This window comes from Oncorhynchus kisutch, linkage group LG1, assembly GCF_002021735.2.
Source record: "Oncorhynchus kisutch isolate 150728-3 linkage group LG1, Okis_V2, whole genome shotgun sequence".
Classification (NCBI taxonomy): Eukaryota; Metazoa; Chordata; class Actinopteri; order Salmoniformes; family Salmonidae; genus Oncorhynchus; species Oncorhynchus kisutch.
The window spans coordinates 71,104,831-71,120,330 of NC_034174.2; the positions used below are offsets into that span (position 1 = coordinate 71,104,831).

At 43.0% G+C, this 15,500-nt stretch overlaps 2 protein-coding genes across 4 annotated transcripts in view; both read right to left on the bottom strand.

Moving 5' to 3' along the window:
• LOC109878441 (girdin-like) overlaps positions 1–4,201 on the bottom strand; it is a 33,140-nt gene extending 28,939 nt beyond the window's left edge. For 2 of the 3 annotated variants that reach the window (XM_031831735.1, XM_031831725.1), the window contains exons 1-3: positions 3,414–3,476; positions 3,215–3,306; positions 742–847 (exon numbers count right to left, since the gene is read on the bottom strand). In XM_031831735.1, coding sequence (XP_031687595.1) covers positions 742–847; positions 3,215–3,306; positions 3,414–3,476 — 261 coding nt within the window. Of the gene's footprint in view, positions 1–741; positions 848–3,214; positions 3,307–3,413 lie in introns of all 3 variants that reach the window. The other variant, XM_031831720.1, reaches the window with a different exon arrangement.
• Positions 4,202–5,283: 1,082 nt separating this feature from the next.
• Positions 5,284–15,377, bottom strand: LOC109886479 (inactive phospholipase D5-like). Its single transcript, XM_031831751.1, has 10 exons — positions 15,020–15,377; positions 11,347–11,483; positions 10,826–11,009; positions 10,456–10,564; positions 9,479–9,606; positions 8,594–8,791; positions 7,499–7,650; positions 7,007–7,172; positions 6,626–6,716; positions 5,284–6,422 (listed from the first exon to the last, which is right to left on the bottom strand). The coding sequence occupies exons 1-10, from the start codon at positions 15,086–15,088 to the stop codon at positions 6,193–6,195; spliced, it is 1,464 nt and encodes a 487-aa protein (XP_031687611.1). The 5' UTR covers positions 15,089–15,377; the 3' UTR covers positions 5,284–6,192.
• Between the last annotated feature and the right edge of the window lie 123 nt (positions 15,378–15,500).

Sequence of the window (15,500 nt, forward strand, 5' to 3'; positions counted from 1 at the left end):
AAAATAAGAATTTGTTCTTAACTGACTTGCCTAGTTAAATAAAGGTAAAATTAAAACTGACCTTATGTCTGTATAATTGCTCTGTTTTTAATTACTACAATTGCTTTCATCTAAACCGCAGCATTAGACAGATAGACAGCTGTGACTGAGAGGGACTCTCTCCCTCTCTGTCGTGATCCCACCCAAATGGGTCATTCCAAAGCCTTGTAGGTCTGGCACAGGCATTACTGTAGCCTGCCTAACGACACACACTGATTGCAGAGATGTTTACATGGTGGATGTGGTGATATTTAGGGCAGTCGTCTTAAGAAGAGGCTGGTTGACAGTCTGGTGGGTGGCCTGGTGGCCGACCAGATCAGGCCAGGGCTGTGGGCCAGATGTGCAGAGAGCTGCTCTCCTCACTTAGAGGGTATTAACCCTTACCATCATGCAAATCTTGAGACTGTGTGTGTGAGTGAGTGAGTGAGTGAGTGAGTGAGTGAGTGAGTGAGTGAGTGAGTGAGTGAGTGAGTGAGTGAGTGAGTGAGTGAGAGAGTGAGAGAGTGAGAGAGAGAGAGAGAGAGAGAGAGAGAGAGAGAGGGAGAGAGAGAGAGTGTGTGTGTGTTTGCGTGTCCCTTCCCTAGAATGAATGTGGTTTGACTTGCCAATCTTTCAAACTCAAATGTTCCACACAGTATAAATGGGAGGAATGTTTAATGGTGGAAACTTAACTAAGAGGGAACATCCAGAACTGTAACTCACTAGGTAATAGGTTTTGATTTGACGGATGAGAACGGTCAGGTTCAGAATCCTCTGACTAGGGTCGTTGTTCACTTTGTTGACGCTCGGAAGAGTCGCTTTTGGATTTCTGAGGAGAATGAAAACATTATAATAACGTTATAGCAACTTAATTACAACAACGTATTTCAGCTACAGCCACAAAGATGGTCAAGTGTTACCCGTGTGATTTCTGAAGGAAATGAAATGACATTAAATATAAATGCTATTTCTAAGACGTATTAGATGCTATTTCTAAGACGTATTAGATGCTATTTCTACAGCCACAGAGGTGGTGAGTTATGTGGTAAGCCAGGTGCTATAAAGGTATAGTACATCTGGCTAAACTTGGCTTTAACTCCCATCAAACCTGCTTCTAGCTCTCTCTCTCTGTTTCTCCCTCTTTTTCTGCCCCATTACATCATTCCCCCTGTCAGGCTCATGGCATGATGAATTCACAGCCAAATGGTAGCTGCTCTCTAGCCATAGCATCAGCCTGCTCCACTCTAGCCTGGTCCCAGATCTGTTTGCTCAGTCTTTCTAACTCCTATGGTCCTTGACACGTGCGAGTTGGGAAGACAGCACAAACAGATCTGGGACCAGGCTAGCATAACTCCACTCAAGCACCTAAAAGAGCACTCCCTTCACTCATCCACTCCCTTCCCAGCCATTTCAATTTCCCTAATGACTGGCAATCTGACTGACACAGTGACCTAAACCTATTTGGCCTCAGCCTCCTGTAACAGATAGGATGTACCTTGGTATCTGTCCATGGTTGTATTCATTAGGCAGAAAATGGAAGCAAACATTCCAAAACAGGGAAGGACTACCTGAATTGGTCCAATAAGAAACACACATTTTCGATTCCCGTTGCAAAATGTGTCACTACTGTGAACCCTAATGAGGATGACCCCATAGTCTCCTGTAGGTCTCTGAGCCACTACTGTCTCCCTCCCTGCCATCTGTCTCGCTCTCCACATAAAACTAAACACTATCAACAAGCCCCTAATCCAGAGGGTCTCCATGCAATCCAAGGGATTATCCTAAACCACCGGCAGGCCCCAGCATTGTGTGTGTGTGTGTGTGTGTGGTGTGAGTGTGTGTGTATTGTTTTTTAGCCAGACTATGACAGACGCTCTTATCCCAAAGAAGACAGGATATATATATATATATATATATATATATATATATATATATATATATATATATATAAACCTCTAGTTATTTGGATTCCTTCAAACATAACTTACATTAGTCCTAAATATTGGTATTGTTTAGGTTCAGAGCTAGGCTATATCTAACCTTAATAAAAAGTTGTTCTTTGGGGTTATAGTGCCTTTTCATTGGACAGCCTGGGTCTAACAAACCCCCAGCCACACTAATGACTGTCTATCAGAGGGGACATCAGTTTGTGATGATTAGGTGGGTGATGATGATAATTCTCCCAGCCATAAGGTACCCCAACAATAAGCTACTCAATTAGCTCTTGAAGACTTCCTTTAAGACCTATTTTGTCCCAGATCTGTTTCGTAATGTTTTGTCAACTTCGTCGCTGTCATTGTCACATCAGCAATGGGAGCTGGAAAGACTGCACTAAGTGATCTGGGACTCAGACTCGACCTTTTCTGGAAACCAATTAGAAACGTTACAATACATATTCTTGACAGACAGACAGACAGACAGACAGACAGACAGAAACAGACAGACAGAGACAGACAGACAGACAGACAGACAGACAGACAGACAGACAGACAGACAGACAGACAGACAGACAGACAGACAGACAGACAGACAGACAGACAGACAGACAGACAGACAGACAGACAGACAGACCCTGACCGACCCAGCACAATTTAGAGCTCTAAAAATAGCATTCCCAAAATGCGGCGAAATTCTGAGAGGACTGAAATACAAACAGGTTAAGTGTTATATCACTTTGTAAATACATTTTGTTTTGCATGAAGTTGGCAGCAGAACTCACTCTAATTATAGCATGCCCAAATGGAGTCAAAATGGAGTCAAAACAGCCTGGTCCCAGATCTGTTTGTGCTCTTCTTAACTCCACTGATGTCATTGTCACACCAAACATGACCACTACTGACAAGGAGTTAGCATGATAGCAGAGAGACTGGCACTCGGTTTATTGTCAAAATACAACCAAGTTAAATAGCCTATTATTATGGAACTTCTCTCGTTATTAGCATGGATGATCACAGCAACATTATGAGCAACACTGTAGCTTGCTGTCAGATGAGCAGAAGCGGGTGATAAGCCAATCATTGACATGGGCTGTGTCAAAATGTGTCAAATTCCAGCTACACTAACTGTTTTATCTGGACAGTGCTGCTCATTGGCTTGGATTAGGCTACACCAGGCCGGCATAGAGCCAACTTCCTTATTGGCTGCAGTGCATAGGGCAAAATGTGCAAATAACAAAACAAAAACAGACTAAACTTACATTTGAATCATGATCTTGTTCAAAACGACCCCATCCAGTAACTCGGGATAATCCAATGTCATGTTCCCATCGTTTTGCCCAAATGTCTTCACCTAAACAAAACCAAAAATAAAAACATCATTATTTGCTTATTAATCGGAAAATCAACGCCACGGACATTTATCATAGCTACATTTTGAACATGCAGAAGGGTACTTACCCAAATGACAAGCGGGCTGAGCATAAATTGCTCCAGATGGGGTAGAAAAACCTCGCTTTCCATCTTGATCGATGTCCTTGACGATTGATCGATCCTTTATCAGCAAAACATATTGGATTTGATGAGGACTTCTGTAGACGTCAAAAGAGAGATCGTTTGCTTGATAAACACAGAACACTCTTTTTTCAAACATTCGCCCTATCCCTAGAGGTGAATGAAACGCAGGACACAGCCACTGTCATTGTGGAAAAGCCTGCAGCATTTCTTGTGGTCGGCCGGGATCCTGTCGCTTTCGTAAAACTATTTGAGAATTCAAGTAGCTCCCTGCTGCAGCCGCAGTGAGACTGCATAATAGTCCCGTACGCACTTGTGTCGCAAGTACACAAACTAACATGCTACATCATTTGTTTTGAAAAGATGACGATATGTAGCCGTGGACACGCATTGTTCAAAAAAATTCCATTGGCATTTCCCCCGAAAATGTATTCTGTCACCTACATCCTTCGGAAGGTCCATTCCCTGCTGCTGCAAAGGCATCTGCAGGCAGTCAGGTGGCACATACCTAACGTTACCTCCCTCTTTCTCCCCACTCCTCACTCTCTTTCCCGTACAAAACACATGCACGCGCGTATCAGTATCCACCAGCTACAATTTGACGTTCTGTTGCGGACACTCAACCTACAAGTGACGCAGTGCCGGGTAAGTAGCTACACTAAATGCAAAAAAAGTTACAATGATCCCTCACTCTGAATACATTGTATTTTTGCACCGGTCGGTATCTTTGTCATGACAAAACGAGACTGACAACACACTAACCTCAGTCAAACCATCGCACATCCCCGATGCCACCAACCATATCAAATAATCCCGAGTTGGTGCTAATCCGCAGGAGCAAAAAATGCTAATAGAGCTGTCTAAAATATCTTTGACCTTAATCTTGTTGCCATGACAGCGGCACCCACCCCACCCTCTCCATCCCCTCCTCTCCTCATCGCCCTTTTTCATCACAAAGCGACCGACCATAAGCAACACAGGGATAATGCTAAAGCCACGCAACTCTTCACTAGAAGAAGCAGGAATGGAAAGCACGTTTCCCATTCCATATCACCACCATAGGCTACATAATGGCTGTTCCCTAACAACAAAATACAGGCTACATAATGGCTGTTCCCTAACAACAAAATACAATTTGGACAGAAAAAGAGTAAAACATGGTATCATACAAGTTGAGGGGATACATAAACCGCAATCCAAATCCAAACAAAAAAACTATCAAACGATAGGCCCCATTACATGTTTATAACAATTTACAACACGAGTAAGGCTGTAATTTCAACATGATTAGTCTATGATAAAACTGACTAAAAAGGTTGATATCAAACTTTGCGGTGAACATACAACTAACTGAACATGAAAAAGTAATTATCATCTCTCATTGAATCCATTTACACACTGTCAACCCAGAGCCATTTGATATCTAATATAATACTATAGCACCATCATGTGTTCAAAATAAGTACTACCACACTCCTGATGCTGCTTCATGTGGTGCCCGGCACGAACGCAAGGCACGTGCCTTGGGCCCCCGACCTCCAGGGTACCGCCAACCAAATTATTATTACACAATTTGGAGGTCGGGGTGCCCCCATATAGCGTATAACAGCAACATCTGTAGAATTGCAGGAAATTATCTTTAAAACAGCTACATTCTCTCTCAGCTTCATGGAAAAATGTGTAAATAGTAGACAATTTGCTTTAAAACTGCAACATTTTCTCATAGCCTCATGACAAAATGTGTAGAATAGCATTATAAAACATAGATTTTAGGCAGGAAGTTAACTGTTCCCCCCCCAAAAAATACAGCCCTGATGGGAAAAGTAAGCCCCATGATTATTTTCCTACACTTTTCCCCTTTACTAGGCCGAAGTGGTGGCCATTATATCCTTTGTTTTTCTGCTACTTCCAGTCGGAATTGTTTCAGAACAGTGGAAATAAGGACGAGGTATCGTTTTTATAAAATAAGTTCACATTATATTATGGATCAACAAGGCGAAACTGTATCATAAATGTATCATAAATATAATGTACATTCCATGTATTTTAATGAATCATTCCTACTTACATAGGCCTACTGGCTTCTGTATAATGATAATCTTCTGCTTTAGGTTAAATTGTCCTCTTGTCCATGAGCGTGTGTGTACTGAGAAGGGGGGGGGGGGTCATTTTGGCAGTTCCCCCAAAAGGCATGCCATGCAATTGCACACAGGTAACATCCAACCAGTTATATTGTCATTTGTTTATATGACAATAAGTCTAGAAAGAGAGGTCGTCTCCATGTCAGCATGTGAAATATAATTAAGGCAAAGCATTTTATGTTTACTATGATTTTTTGTTGTTGTAGTTATATAGATTATTAGAAAAGGTTAAAATACTGAGGTATTCTTGTCAAACTGAATGCATAATCAGACAATACAAAATGCATATATATTTCAGTGTGTGTAAATGTAGAGGTCCTGAAAGAAATGAGACCATTAGAATAGTCGTTTATGTTCGACCTCCATGCCGCTCATGCATATAACAGTGCATATAATGGTCCACATAACCAGATTTGTGCATCTTCAGGCTAATCCATATTTGGCCGTCATCAAACATTGCGTCCGTTTAGCTCCTAGTGAATACACCCTTGTTTCATGACAAGTTAAAGGGAAAGTTGTGCTGATAGTTTATTAACAGGGGTCGTTAGACTCATTCCAGGTCTCTTTGCCCTCCTTGTTATCCGTCAGACACTTGACCTCTGGTTGTAGTGGAGGTTGCTGTATTTGCTACCCTCTGGAGTCCTGTTACTGGCCTGTAGGGTTTTAGCGTAGCGCGAATGCCAGTCTCTCTCGAATACAGCCTTCACCTGTTCCAGGATTGTGGCGCCCCTCTCCTTGAGAGTTTGTGTTGGTTTGATGACGAGTCCGGTCCCAGCGTTATAGACAAATTCACTCCCCACCCAGTCGTGACTACCTGAGGAAATAGAGGCAGCGCATGTCAGATATCATACCGTTGTGCCCTGAGCAAGGTACTGCATTCCAAACTAGCTCTAGTGAGTGCTGAATTGTGGTTGACGCTTTGCTCCTCTCCAAAATGTGTGTGTGTGTAGGGGGTATTGTATAATTGTATAATCAATGATACAGTAGATTCCCAGTGACTGGATCTGGATCACTGACCTATGTACACAGCACTGTCGGTCACCATGTACTTATTGTGGTTGACTCCTGGTTGACTATTAGCCATCTGCTCCCTCCTGCTAAAAAACTTCTGCAGGAACAGAAGATTAAAGTCATAAAACCAAATCGATATCCGCCGCAATAGAGGCAATGCTAGTGCACTGTACGGCTTCAAGTTGCTTTAAAACTCTATGAGCCATCATACATCTGAATTCCTGAGCCACTTTATTCTGAAAGGAATATTACAGTCCAAGATCAATGTTCTTAGACCTCAAAAGTAGTGATTGTGCAAAACCAGCTACAGTACGTGGTATTTCAGAGTGTAATATACAGTACATCTCTTTAATAGGCCTTTCACAGTCTTTCTTTTCATTCACTCACCACTTCTAGGGAGCAGTTGGCCAACTCCATGCACAGTGACTTGAGGGACATAATGAAGTTGAAGGTGAGCGGGTGGGTCTGCTTCCAGAAACTGATGAGCATGCGAACTTTGACCCCTCGCAGGACCACAGCCTCACGTATCATCTCATCGATAGGAGACCAGTATCTGTGTCGATGGAAGGGGTCACAAAGTCACAGGAAATGAGATGCACAGCAGAGGACCACTGGGTGTTAGAAGAACACTTTGAGCCACAATCCTTCATGTGTGTTTCAGCCAATGGCACCCCTGCCACTTGGTTTGCTACAAAGCCGGAGGGTTTGGGCTCTCAAATTCAGAAATCAAAGCACGGATGCAAACTACAGCTGCACTCAGATTGCAGAAGGTATAGCTACAGCTTGTATGACATATACGTGTTATGTCATTGGTCCGACTATAATGAGCACATTGTGAAAAGATGAATAGGCTCATTATCGGATATTGGGAAGCATCACCTTGAAACTAAAGACCCTCCAGACCTTCTGGTGAGTAGGGGAAGGTAGTCTGTGACAGAGATGTAGATGAACAACTTGGCCTCCTGCATCACATGCTGTATGACATCTATGTCCTTGGCCCGATTCTTTGGACAGAAGAGGTCAGGAGAGGTCTGAGGAGGGAAGGAAGGAACCAAGAAAGGCATCACAATTAAGATGAGTACACACATTCAAATGATTCAATTTTACTTGTTTCGATTGCAGGTTATATTGAAGACTGTCAACTGTTTCAATAAGTAGAGCTTCAGTGTTTCACAGCTTCACTTTATTACTGCCTTCTATGTGACAGCCAAAGCCCCCTTTTAGCCTATATTTCACACTTTCAAAACAAAGGATATGTTCCAATTTCCCATTTCCTACATTTTAAGCAGTCTCAATACTTAATATAGTCTGAGACGTATTTGGGGGAGTAGCGGGTCGAAACGAGGACGGACATAACCCCAACATGCGTCATTGTCAGAAGTGAGCTGAGAGGAGCGGAGGCAGAGGAGGAGGGCAAGGTTTTGCCAACAGCAGCATCACAGTAGGACGCCATACCATCATTACTTCCTGTTATGATGATGAATGTGTTCTCTGTAGCTGATCAACACATTAGCCCTAGGGGGATGGAGAGATTCATTACTGTCAAATTAGACGCTGGCGCGTCAAACGGAGACGTTTCATTTGTTTCTCTGCGTAACATTTACATGATTAATCACCCGGGTGAGCGTCGGTTTAGTAATTGATAAAGCAATCTGTTCGGGGTAGGGTAGGTTAGGGTTATGGCTAGTTAGGGTTAGGGTTAGTTAGGGTTATTTAAGGTTAGTTAGGGTTAGTTATGGTTATTCTACTCCATTTCAACAAGAGTGTAGAAACATAACTCCAAAACTCCTATAGCAAGACAATGTTATAGTTTGTAGACCAGTGGTGGCTGGTGTCACTATACATCGGAGGACAGGCTCATTGTAATGCCTGGGATGGAAGAAATGGAATGCAGCCCGTCCTCCGATTCCTCCCTCCACCAGCCTCTGCTGATCTGCTCTATGTAATACACAGTACATAACAACAAATCCTCACCGACACATAAGCGGTAACCTCTGTATCATTGAGGTACAGCGTTACGGGGTTGTCCTTGCCGTAGAGGGCCGTGACTCTCTTAGACCAGATAGAAGGGACGTAGTCTCTGTTCTGGAGCTGCCAGTAAAAGGAGAAGACCCTATGGAGGTCTATAGCCAGACAGCTGCAGTTATAAACCACCACCCCCAACTCCTTCCTCTGTGGAGAGATGCAGGGAAGAGACGGAGGGAGAGGAGGAGGCAATGTGGTTGACAGTGTGGTTATTAAAGAGAGAATTAGTGTGTTGACTGGGCGGCTGAGGGACTCCTCAAACAGACTAGCTATATGCACTATAAGTGAATACTTGTCTGATGAAAACATAGTTTGTTTCAGTGTATTGTGTTTGTGGACTATATACCTGTTCATTTCAGCTGACAAAGACTGCTGACAGCTCATTATTGCATGCTCAGGACCTTGAGACATTTCTGTTCTCTGCCGACATTTCTGCTAGAGTGTGTAGATTTCTGTTGTCTTGCACTGTGTGTGTGTTTGGTTGTGTGTGTGCGGTTGTGTGTGTGTGTGTGTTTTGACTCCTCATTGGCCAATATGTTAATTACATTCAATGGGAGTTCTACCACCAGCTGGCATTAGGGCATGAAAGTGCCAGGTAATCATTTCTCTAATCACTAATGGACTAGATCAGGGTTTGCCAAACCCGGTCCTGGGGTCCACCCTGGGTGCACGTTTTGGTGTTTGCCCTAACACCACACAGCTGATTCAAATAATCAAAGGTTGATGATGAGTTGGTTATTTGAATCAGCTGTGCAGTGCTAGGGCAAAAACCTAAACATGCACCCAGGGGGGACCCAGGACCGAGTTTGGAAAACCCTAGACTAGAACTGGTACCTTGGACAGTGATCGCCAGTCCATGCTGGCACTGCCAATGAACACATGCCTCCTATCAACAACCCAGAAATTGGAGTGCAGTCCGCCTCTGGTCAGAGCTGACATATTCACAAAGCCAACCTCGGCACCTGAGGGGGGAAAGGAAGTCAGGGAAGAAGAATACTGGAGGGAGCAGTAAAGTGCCTTGCTGAAGGGCACAACCTCCAGACAAACATTTAGGCTTCTAAAGCCCTGTCTCTATTGGCCCCTTAAATCACGGCCACATTCGAGAAGAAAGGCCAATGTGGCCTGTGGCTGTCAGAAAGACGTACAGGCAGCCTTGAAGCCCAATTTGACAAGGAAGCAGTTAAGTTGGATCCATTTGCACATTCATGTTGTTTGACCTTGTGGACTTAAGTTTGCCGGAGAGCTCAAGGAGTGAGAGTGGAGCTCATACAGTGATGGATGTTATAGAAAACGTTGTACAAACTGGGGGGTTCGAGCCCTAAATGCTGATTGGCTGACAGAGGTGGTATATCAGACAGTATACCACGGGTATGACAAAATGTTATAGAAAGCGCTGTATCTGCTTTCCTTAAGATAAATATGAGACATTGTAGCCTACAGATGTAGGGTCTAAATTTGAGTAAGTTTGCTACAGCGGGAAAATAATCCTGCAGCAAGAGAAAATGTGAATTATTATGTGATTATAATTAATGAACATTTTTGTAGGGGTTGATATATTTTTTGTTAGGGCAAATCAAGTCTGAATTTTCAAAGTGGAAATGATCAACTTTAGAAGCCTTTTAAAAACTCAAATTCACTACAGGTTTGCATTTCTGCCGGGCAGGAAAATTCTCAAAGACAAAATAGTGATTCAATTAAGATCTTACATCCGTATGCGTAATTGAGCACACACAGTTCTATAGGCCTTCAAAGAATAATACATTGCTGTTTTTGTATATTATGTGGAGTGATATGAATGAAGTGTCACTTACCATGCTCTGTTAGTTTCTGCAGTTCAGCAGAGTCTGTGAGACTGCTGGCAATCTTCAATTTAACCTCCCGAGTCTTGAGGTTGAGCAGTCTCTGGAACAGGAGCTGGCCCTGAGACATAAAAGGATATGTACCTTATGACTGTTATTATTCCCTCTGCTCTGTGAATGTCCTTATCCAAAGACTGTTGCAGGTTTTGTGTGGCTTAGTATCAATTTCTGCTGCTGGGCGCAATGCTGATATAATGGAATAGCACTTTGCCAAAGTAGAACATTTGTTTTATATAGTTTTATAGTTTGCGATATATGATGATGAAGAAGAAGAAGTAGAATAAGATGAAGAAGTAGAAGTGGAATTCTTGTTACATGATACCTGTGTGTCAGAGTTGGGCCATGTCTCTTGGTCCCATGAGTTGAGGTTCCAGACAGGAGATACCACCTCCACTGAGTGCTTGGCCTGGTCCAACAGGCTGTTGAGGCCTGTGGTGAGGGGAACGTGGGTTGTACCATCTACGGAAAGGGGGAGGTCCTCCGGAATGTTCTCCACAAGGACAATGCTGATGAGAAAGCATGCAGTTTTAATCATCATTTCAGATCTCTGAAATCGATGATGCAGACATCTATGGTCTATGTTTACGATAGCATCTTAGGGCCTTGGAAGATTTTGACTCCTGTCAATATGACAATGTTGTAGGCTATATCTATAGCTGTACTTGTTACAGATCGGTAGCCCTGCAGGCAGTTTAGGACCTTTTGTTGTAGGCTATATCTATAGCTGTACTTGTTACAGATCGGTAGCCCTGCAGGCGGTTTAGGACCTTTGTAATGACTTTCATTTAGCTAGCGCAAGTATTTGGTTCTAGGTTCCTTGATTATAGTTCCTGTACCTCTTACCGACAGTGTCTGTTACAGTTCTCTTCTGTGATTCCGTCTTCGTCCTCCCACCAGATGTCTACAGCGGAGAAGGTGAGAGCCACCAGCACAGCGAAGCAGCACAGCAGAGCAAAGATGGCTATGCACTTCTGCTGAGACTGGAAGACAGGGAGGAACACACATCATGATCATTAGACACCAAACAGAAGAAAATAGAATGAAATATGGATGACTAAAGTGGACTTCTGTCAGGACTGAAAGACAGAGAGACAAACACAACACATCAAATCAGGGTTGTGTTCATTAGGCAGCAAACAGACTGAAACATGGATGGACAGGTCATTTTTGTTTTCTGTTGCAAAATACTTAGATATGGTGTGCCCTAATGAATACGACCCTGGAGGTATCCAATAGGTAGCACAAATACTTGTTTTCCATTGCAAAATAATTTAAAAGGTATGCCCTAAAGAACATGATCCACATCAACCCAGTAATCAGTTGTAACGTTTCCTGAGTGTAATTAAAAGGAACCTCAATGGAGATATTGAATGCGCCTCCACCTAAATCTCAATCTGTCCCCTTGTCATTTGTTTACATCCCAGATTATGACTAATAAAAATGCAGCCAAGGGAGCAAAACTGACAACGAACCGTTTTTGAAAGGAACCTCAATGGATTTACTAAATGCTCCTCAATCTCTTCTTTCCTGATTAGGACTAATCTCAGCCAAGAAGCAAAACTGACTAGATGAACTATTGACAAGTCCATTAGGTCTCAGGTGTTACACAACAAGAAAATCATTCTTCATTAGATTTGAAAATCAATCATCAATACAATTGATCAGCAGTCAGGATTTAACGAATCGACAACCCAAATAGAACGTCATTGGACTGTGTAATCAGACATCAGATGTGACAGAGGAAGGTATGGTCCATATTTAAAGCAGGCATTGAGTGTGTCTGAGCCGGACAGTGGAAGTAATCAATTCTCATTGGAGGTTGCGAAGCACATTTCCTCGGCTGCAATCCTCCGGTGGCCAGCTCCAGGCATGGGCTGAGAATGTACTATGCTAGTTTACGGTCTAATGGTAATATATTGAATATTGATGGTGGATGTCCTATTCTAGAGGTCCTGCCATCCTCCCACACACGATACAGTATATGCTGTAGTGGAACACTTGAGTTTAGGTTGGAGAGGGAAGGCTGTTATAATGCTAAGAAGAAGCTGAGGGGACAAGGGAAGTGGAACAGTCTTCCTGTAATGAATAGTCAGGGAGAAAAAGGTGTAGATTCCCGCGCAGAGCACGGCAGGTGTTTTATTTCGCCTTCGTAGAAGGCAGGAATCGTGGTCAAAGGCAGGCAATGGGCATAAACAGGCAGGAGAAACAAAACTAGGACTGAAGGCTATAACTGGTTCTCACAAACGAGCTAGGAAAAGGCTTCGTAGAGTCAAAACGAACAGTACCGCACAAAGGCACAAACAGAATGAATGGAACTAAATAAGGAGCTGATGAGACCAGGTGAGTAACTCACACAGGTGAAATCAATGAACAAAAATTAAAGACAGGGCTATGTTCAAGAACACAAAGACACTGGGCTACGTTCAAGAACACAACGAAACAGAACACGAGGTTGACTAAGAAAATAAATGCAGAACCTTACACTTCCAAACCAAACTGAAGGCAAATTTGATTCACAGTAAAACGATGTTTAAAGGAAAGAAAGAAGGAAAACACTGTTCTATTGAAGTAAAAGAACAGGGACTTAGGTATGTAGGGCTTTTCTACAGCTGCCCTACGCCCGCCTGAATTGGTCAGGCGCATCAGAGCTGAAAGGATTTTGCTCAACCTTAAACCGGCTACTTTGCTGTATTGACACCGTGTACTACTTTATGGGGTCTTTTTGTTGTCTGTTTAAAATCCTTACTTAGTTCAATGTATGTATTGTAACACTATGTGTAGTAGATGTAAATGACATGTTTAATAGTATAAATGTTTTATAGCAACTTCGGTTTCAGACGTGGGGAGGACATCATTATTGTATATATTTTTTGTATATATTTATATATATATATATATTTTTTACCCAGTCAGATAAACACTCTAAACAGCCTACGCGATCACTCGGAGGCATGCTCATGGTCCTAAAACACGCCGTTGCCATGTTTTGTATCACATTCCAATGATAAAACTGGGAGGGCAAAAATGCAAATTCAGAATGTTGGGGGGGGGGGGGGGGGGGGACATGCCCAAGTGAAAGTTGCACCCCTGAGTGTAAGTATCTATTTTATACAACAGTATTGTGTCTTGAAGACACATCCCCTTGAGGGAAAGTAAAGAGAACATTTTTCTTCTTCCTTCTCCTATGGGTTTGATGTATGTAGCTTTAATTGAGGGCAGATCTCTCAGAATACAGATCTCTCTTCTGAGAGGTATTCTCAAGAAGTCCCTATTTTTTTTCTTCATTTAAAAGTGCGGGCCGTCAGTTTTGTTTCGCTTAGCTCGGCACTCCTGCAATCTCATTCTCTCGGTTGTTTGGCCCTTTGGCACGACTGTTGACGGCGCCTGTCTCAGTGTTGCGCTGTGTGTGGCTGTCACCATCACACTATGTATTCTCTTTCTCTCTTTTTTTCTCCCATTTTGTATTTGAATCAACATCCTCCCTTGGCCCCTGTCAGCTTGTCTACTGTCTTTGGGTGAGGGAGCTTTGGCCTGAACACTTCTTCCACAACTGTATTTTTTTTAAAGATTCTATGCAGTCAAGAATTTGCTACCAGTACAACCAATAAAACTTCTGACAGCTAGATTTAGTATTTACATCACCATCCCGCTCTGGCCCCTTGTCAGCTTGTTTAGTGCCTTAGGGTGAAGGAGCAGTGCAAATGTCCCCCTTTTTCCAGCAGCCTTTTAGCAGTCAGAAATTTACCATCGTTCACAACCTATGAAACTTTTGCCAGTGAAGCAAAACAAAGACTTGTCGAAGTCAGAAAACAATACAACTTTTGACAGCTAGTGAAACAAAAAGTGTCACTCCTCAGCAATAACATGTTGAGAATGGCCAGTCCACATAGAAAAATATTGTCAAGTCAATTTCAAACCCGGCCATCATCTACTCTCCTCTCTGTCTGTCGCGAGCGCTCATGCGGAACGAAGGAGAAACAGCCCGGATGCACTTTGCACGGATGCACTTTGTCTGTCGCGCCAAGGGAACGAGGGAACCGCTCCTCCCTTCAATTAATTTAACCGAGTCAAAGACCTCGCCACGTTTCGCTGGTGTTAATACCCATAGGGAAATTCATCCGCAATAAATACAAGCCAGACCAGTCAGACCTTTCACAGAAACTATCCCGGCATAAACCCAGAATTTCATTTTCTGGCATTTTTAATTCCACAGCAACATGTTAGTTAATTATATAATTTATAAAACACTATTCTCTGTGACCAATTGTATCTGTATGCAACTAATTACAAGTAAAGCCTACTCTTCTGGATATTATAATCAACCAATCAAATCTCATGATCAAGCATTCAAATCGCAGCGAGAAAAGTTATGCAACCGAAATGAGCCAGTATGTTCTGTAAGGACATTAACACCCAATTCTGTATAATATAATGAATAATAATATACACAAATCATTCTAAAGAATAAAAAAGGAAGGTGATGAACGAATACATCATTGGTAAATCTCAAACTCACCTTCATAGGCTCCTGTGGCTGTGTAGTTGGTGCTGCCATGAGTCCTTTAAACTTCACACACCTGGTCATCTAACGGTTAATCACATTAGACATTCTCCAATCTCAGTGACCTCGTAAACCACGACCCTGTCCTCGTAAACCATAACCATGACCCTGTCCTCACAGTGTCCCCTTGTCCTCATAATGCTGTTGCTCTGGTCCCGACGGTGTGTGTGATGCGTGGTGTAGTCCGAGGTCTGTCCCGGTAAGCCCTGACATGGTCTCTCCACTTCCTCTCTGGCTCTTCCTTTGTGTGCTCTTCTACTCTGTCCACAGTGAAAGTGTGTGTGTGTTTGGATGTGTGTGTGTGCTCTCTCTACTACCCTCCACACTGACAGAGGCAGAGCGAGAGATAGAGTAGGAACAGGACTGTGCCCACCCCTTCAGTCCAAACATCCAATGTGAAAGCCCTCCCTCCCTCCCTCCCTCCCTCCCTCCCTCC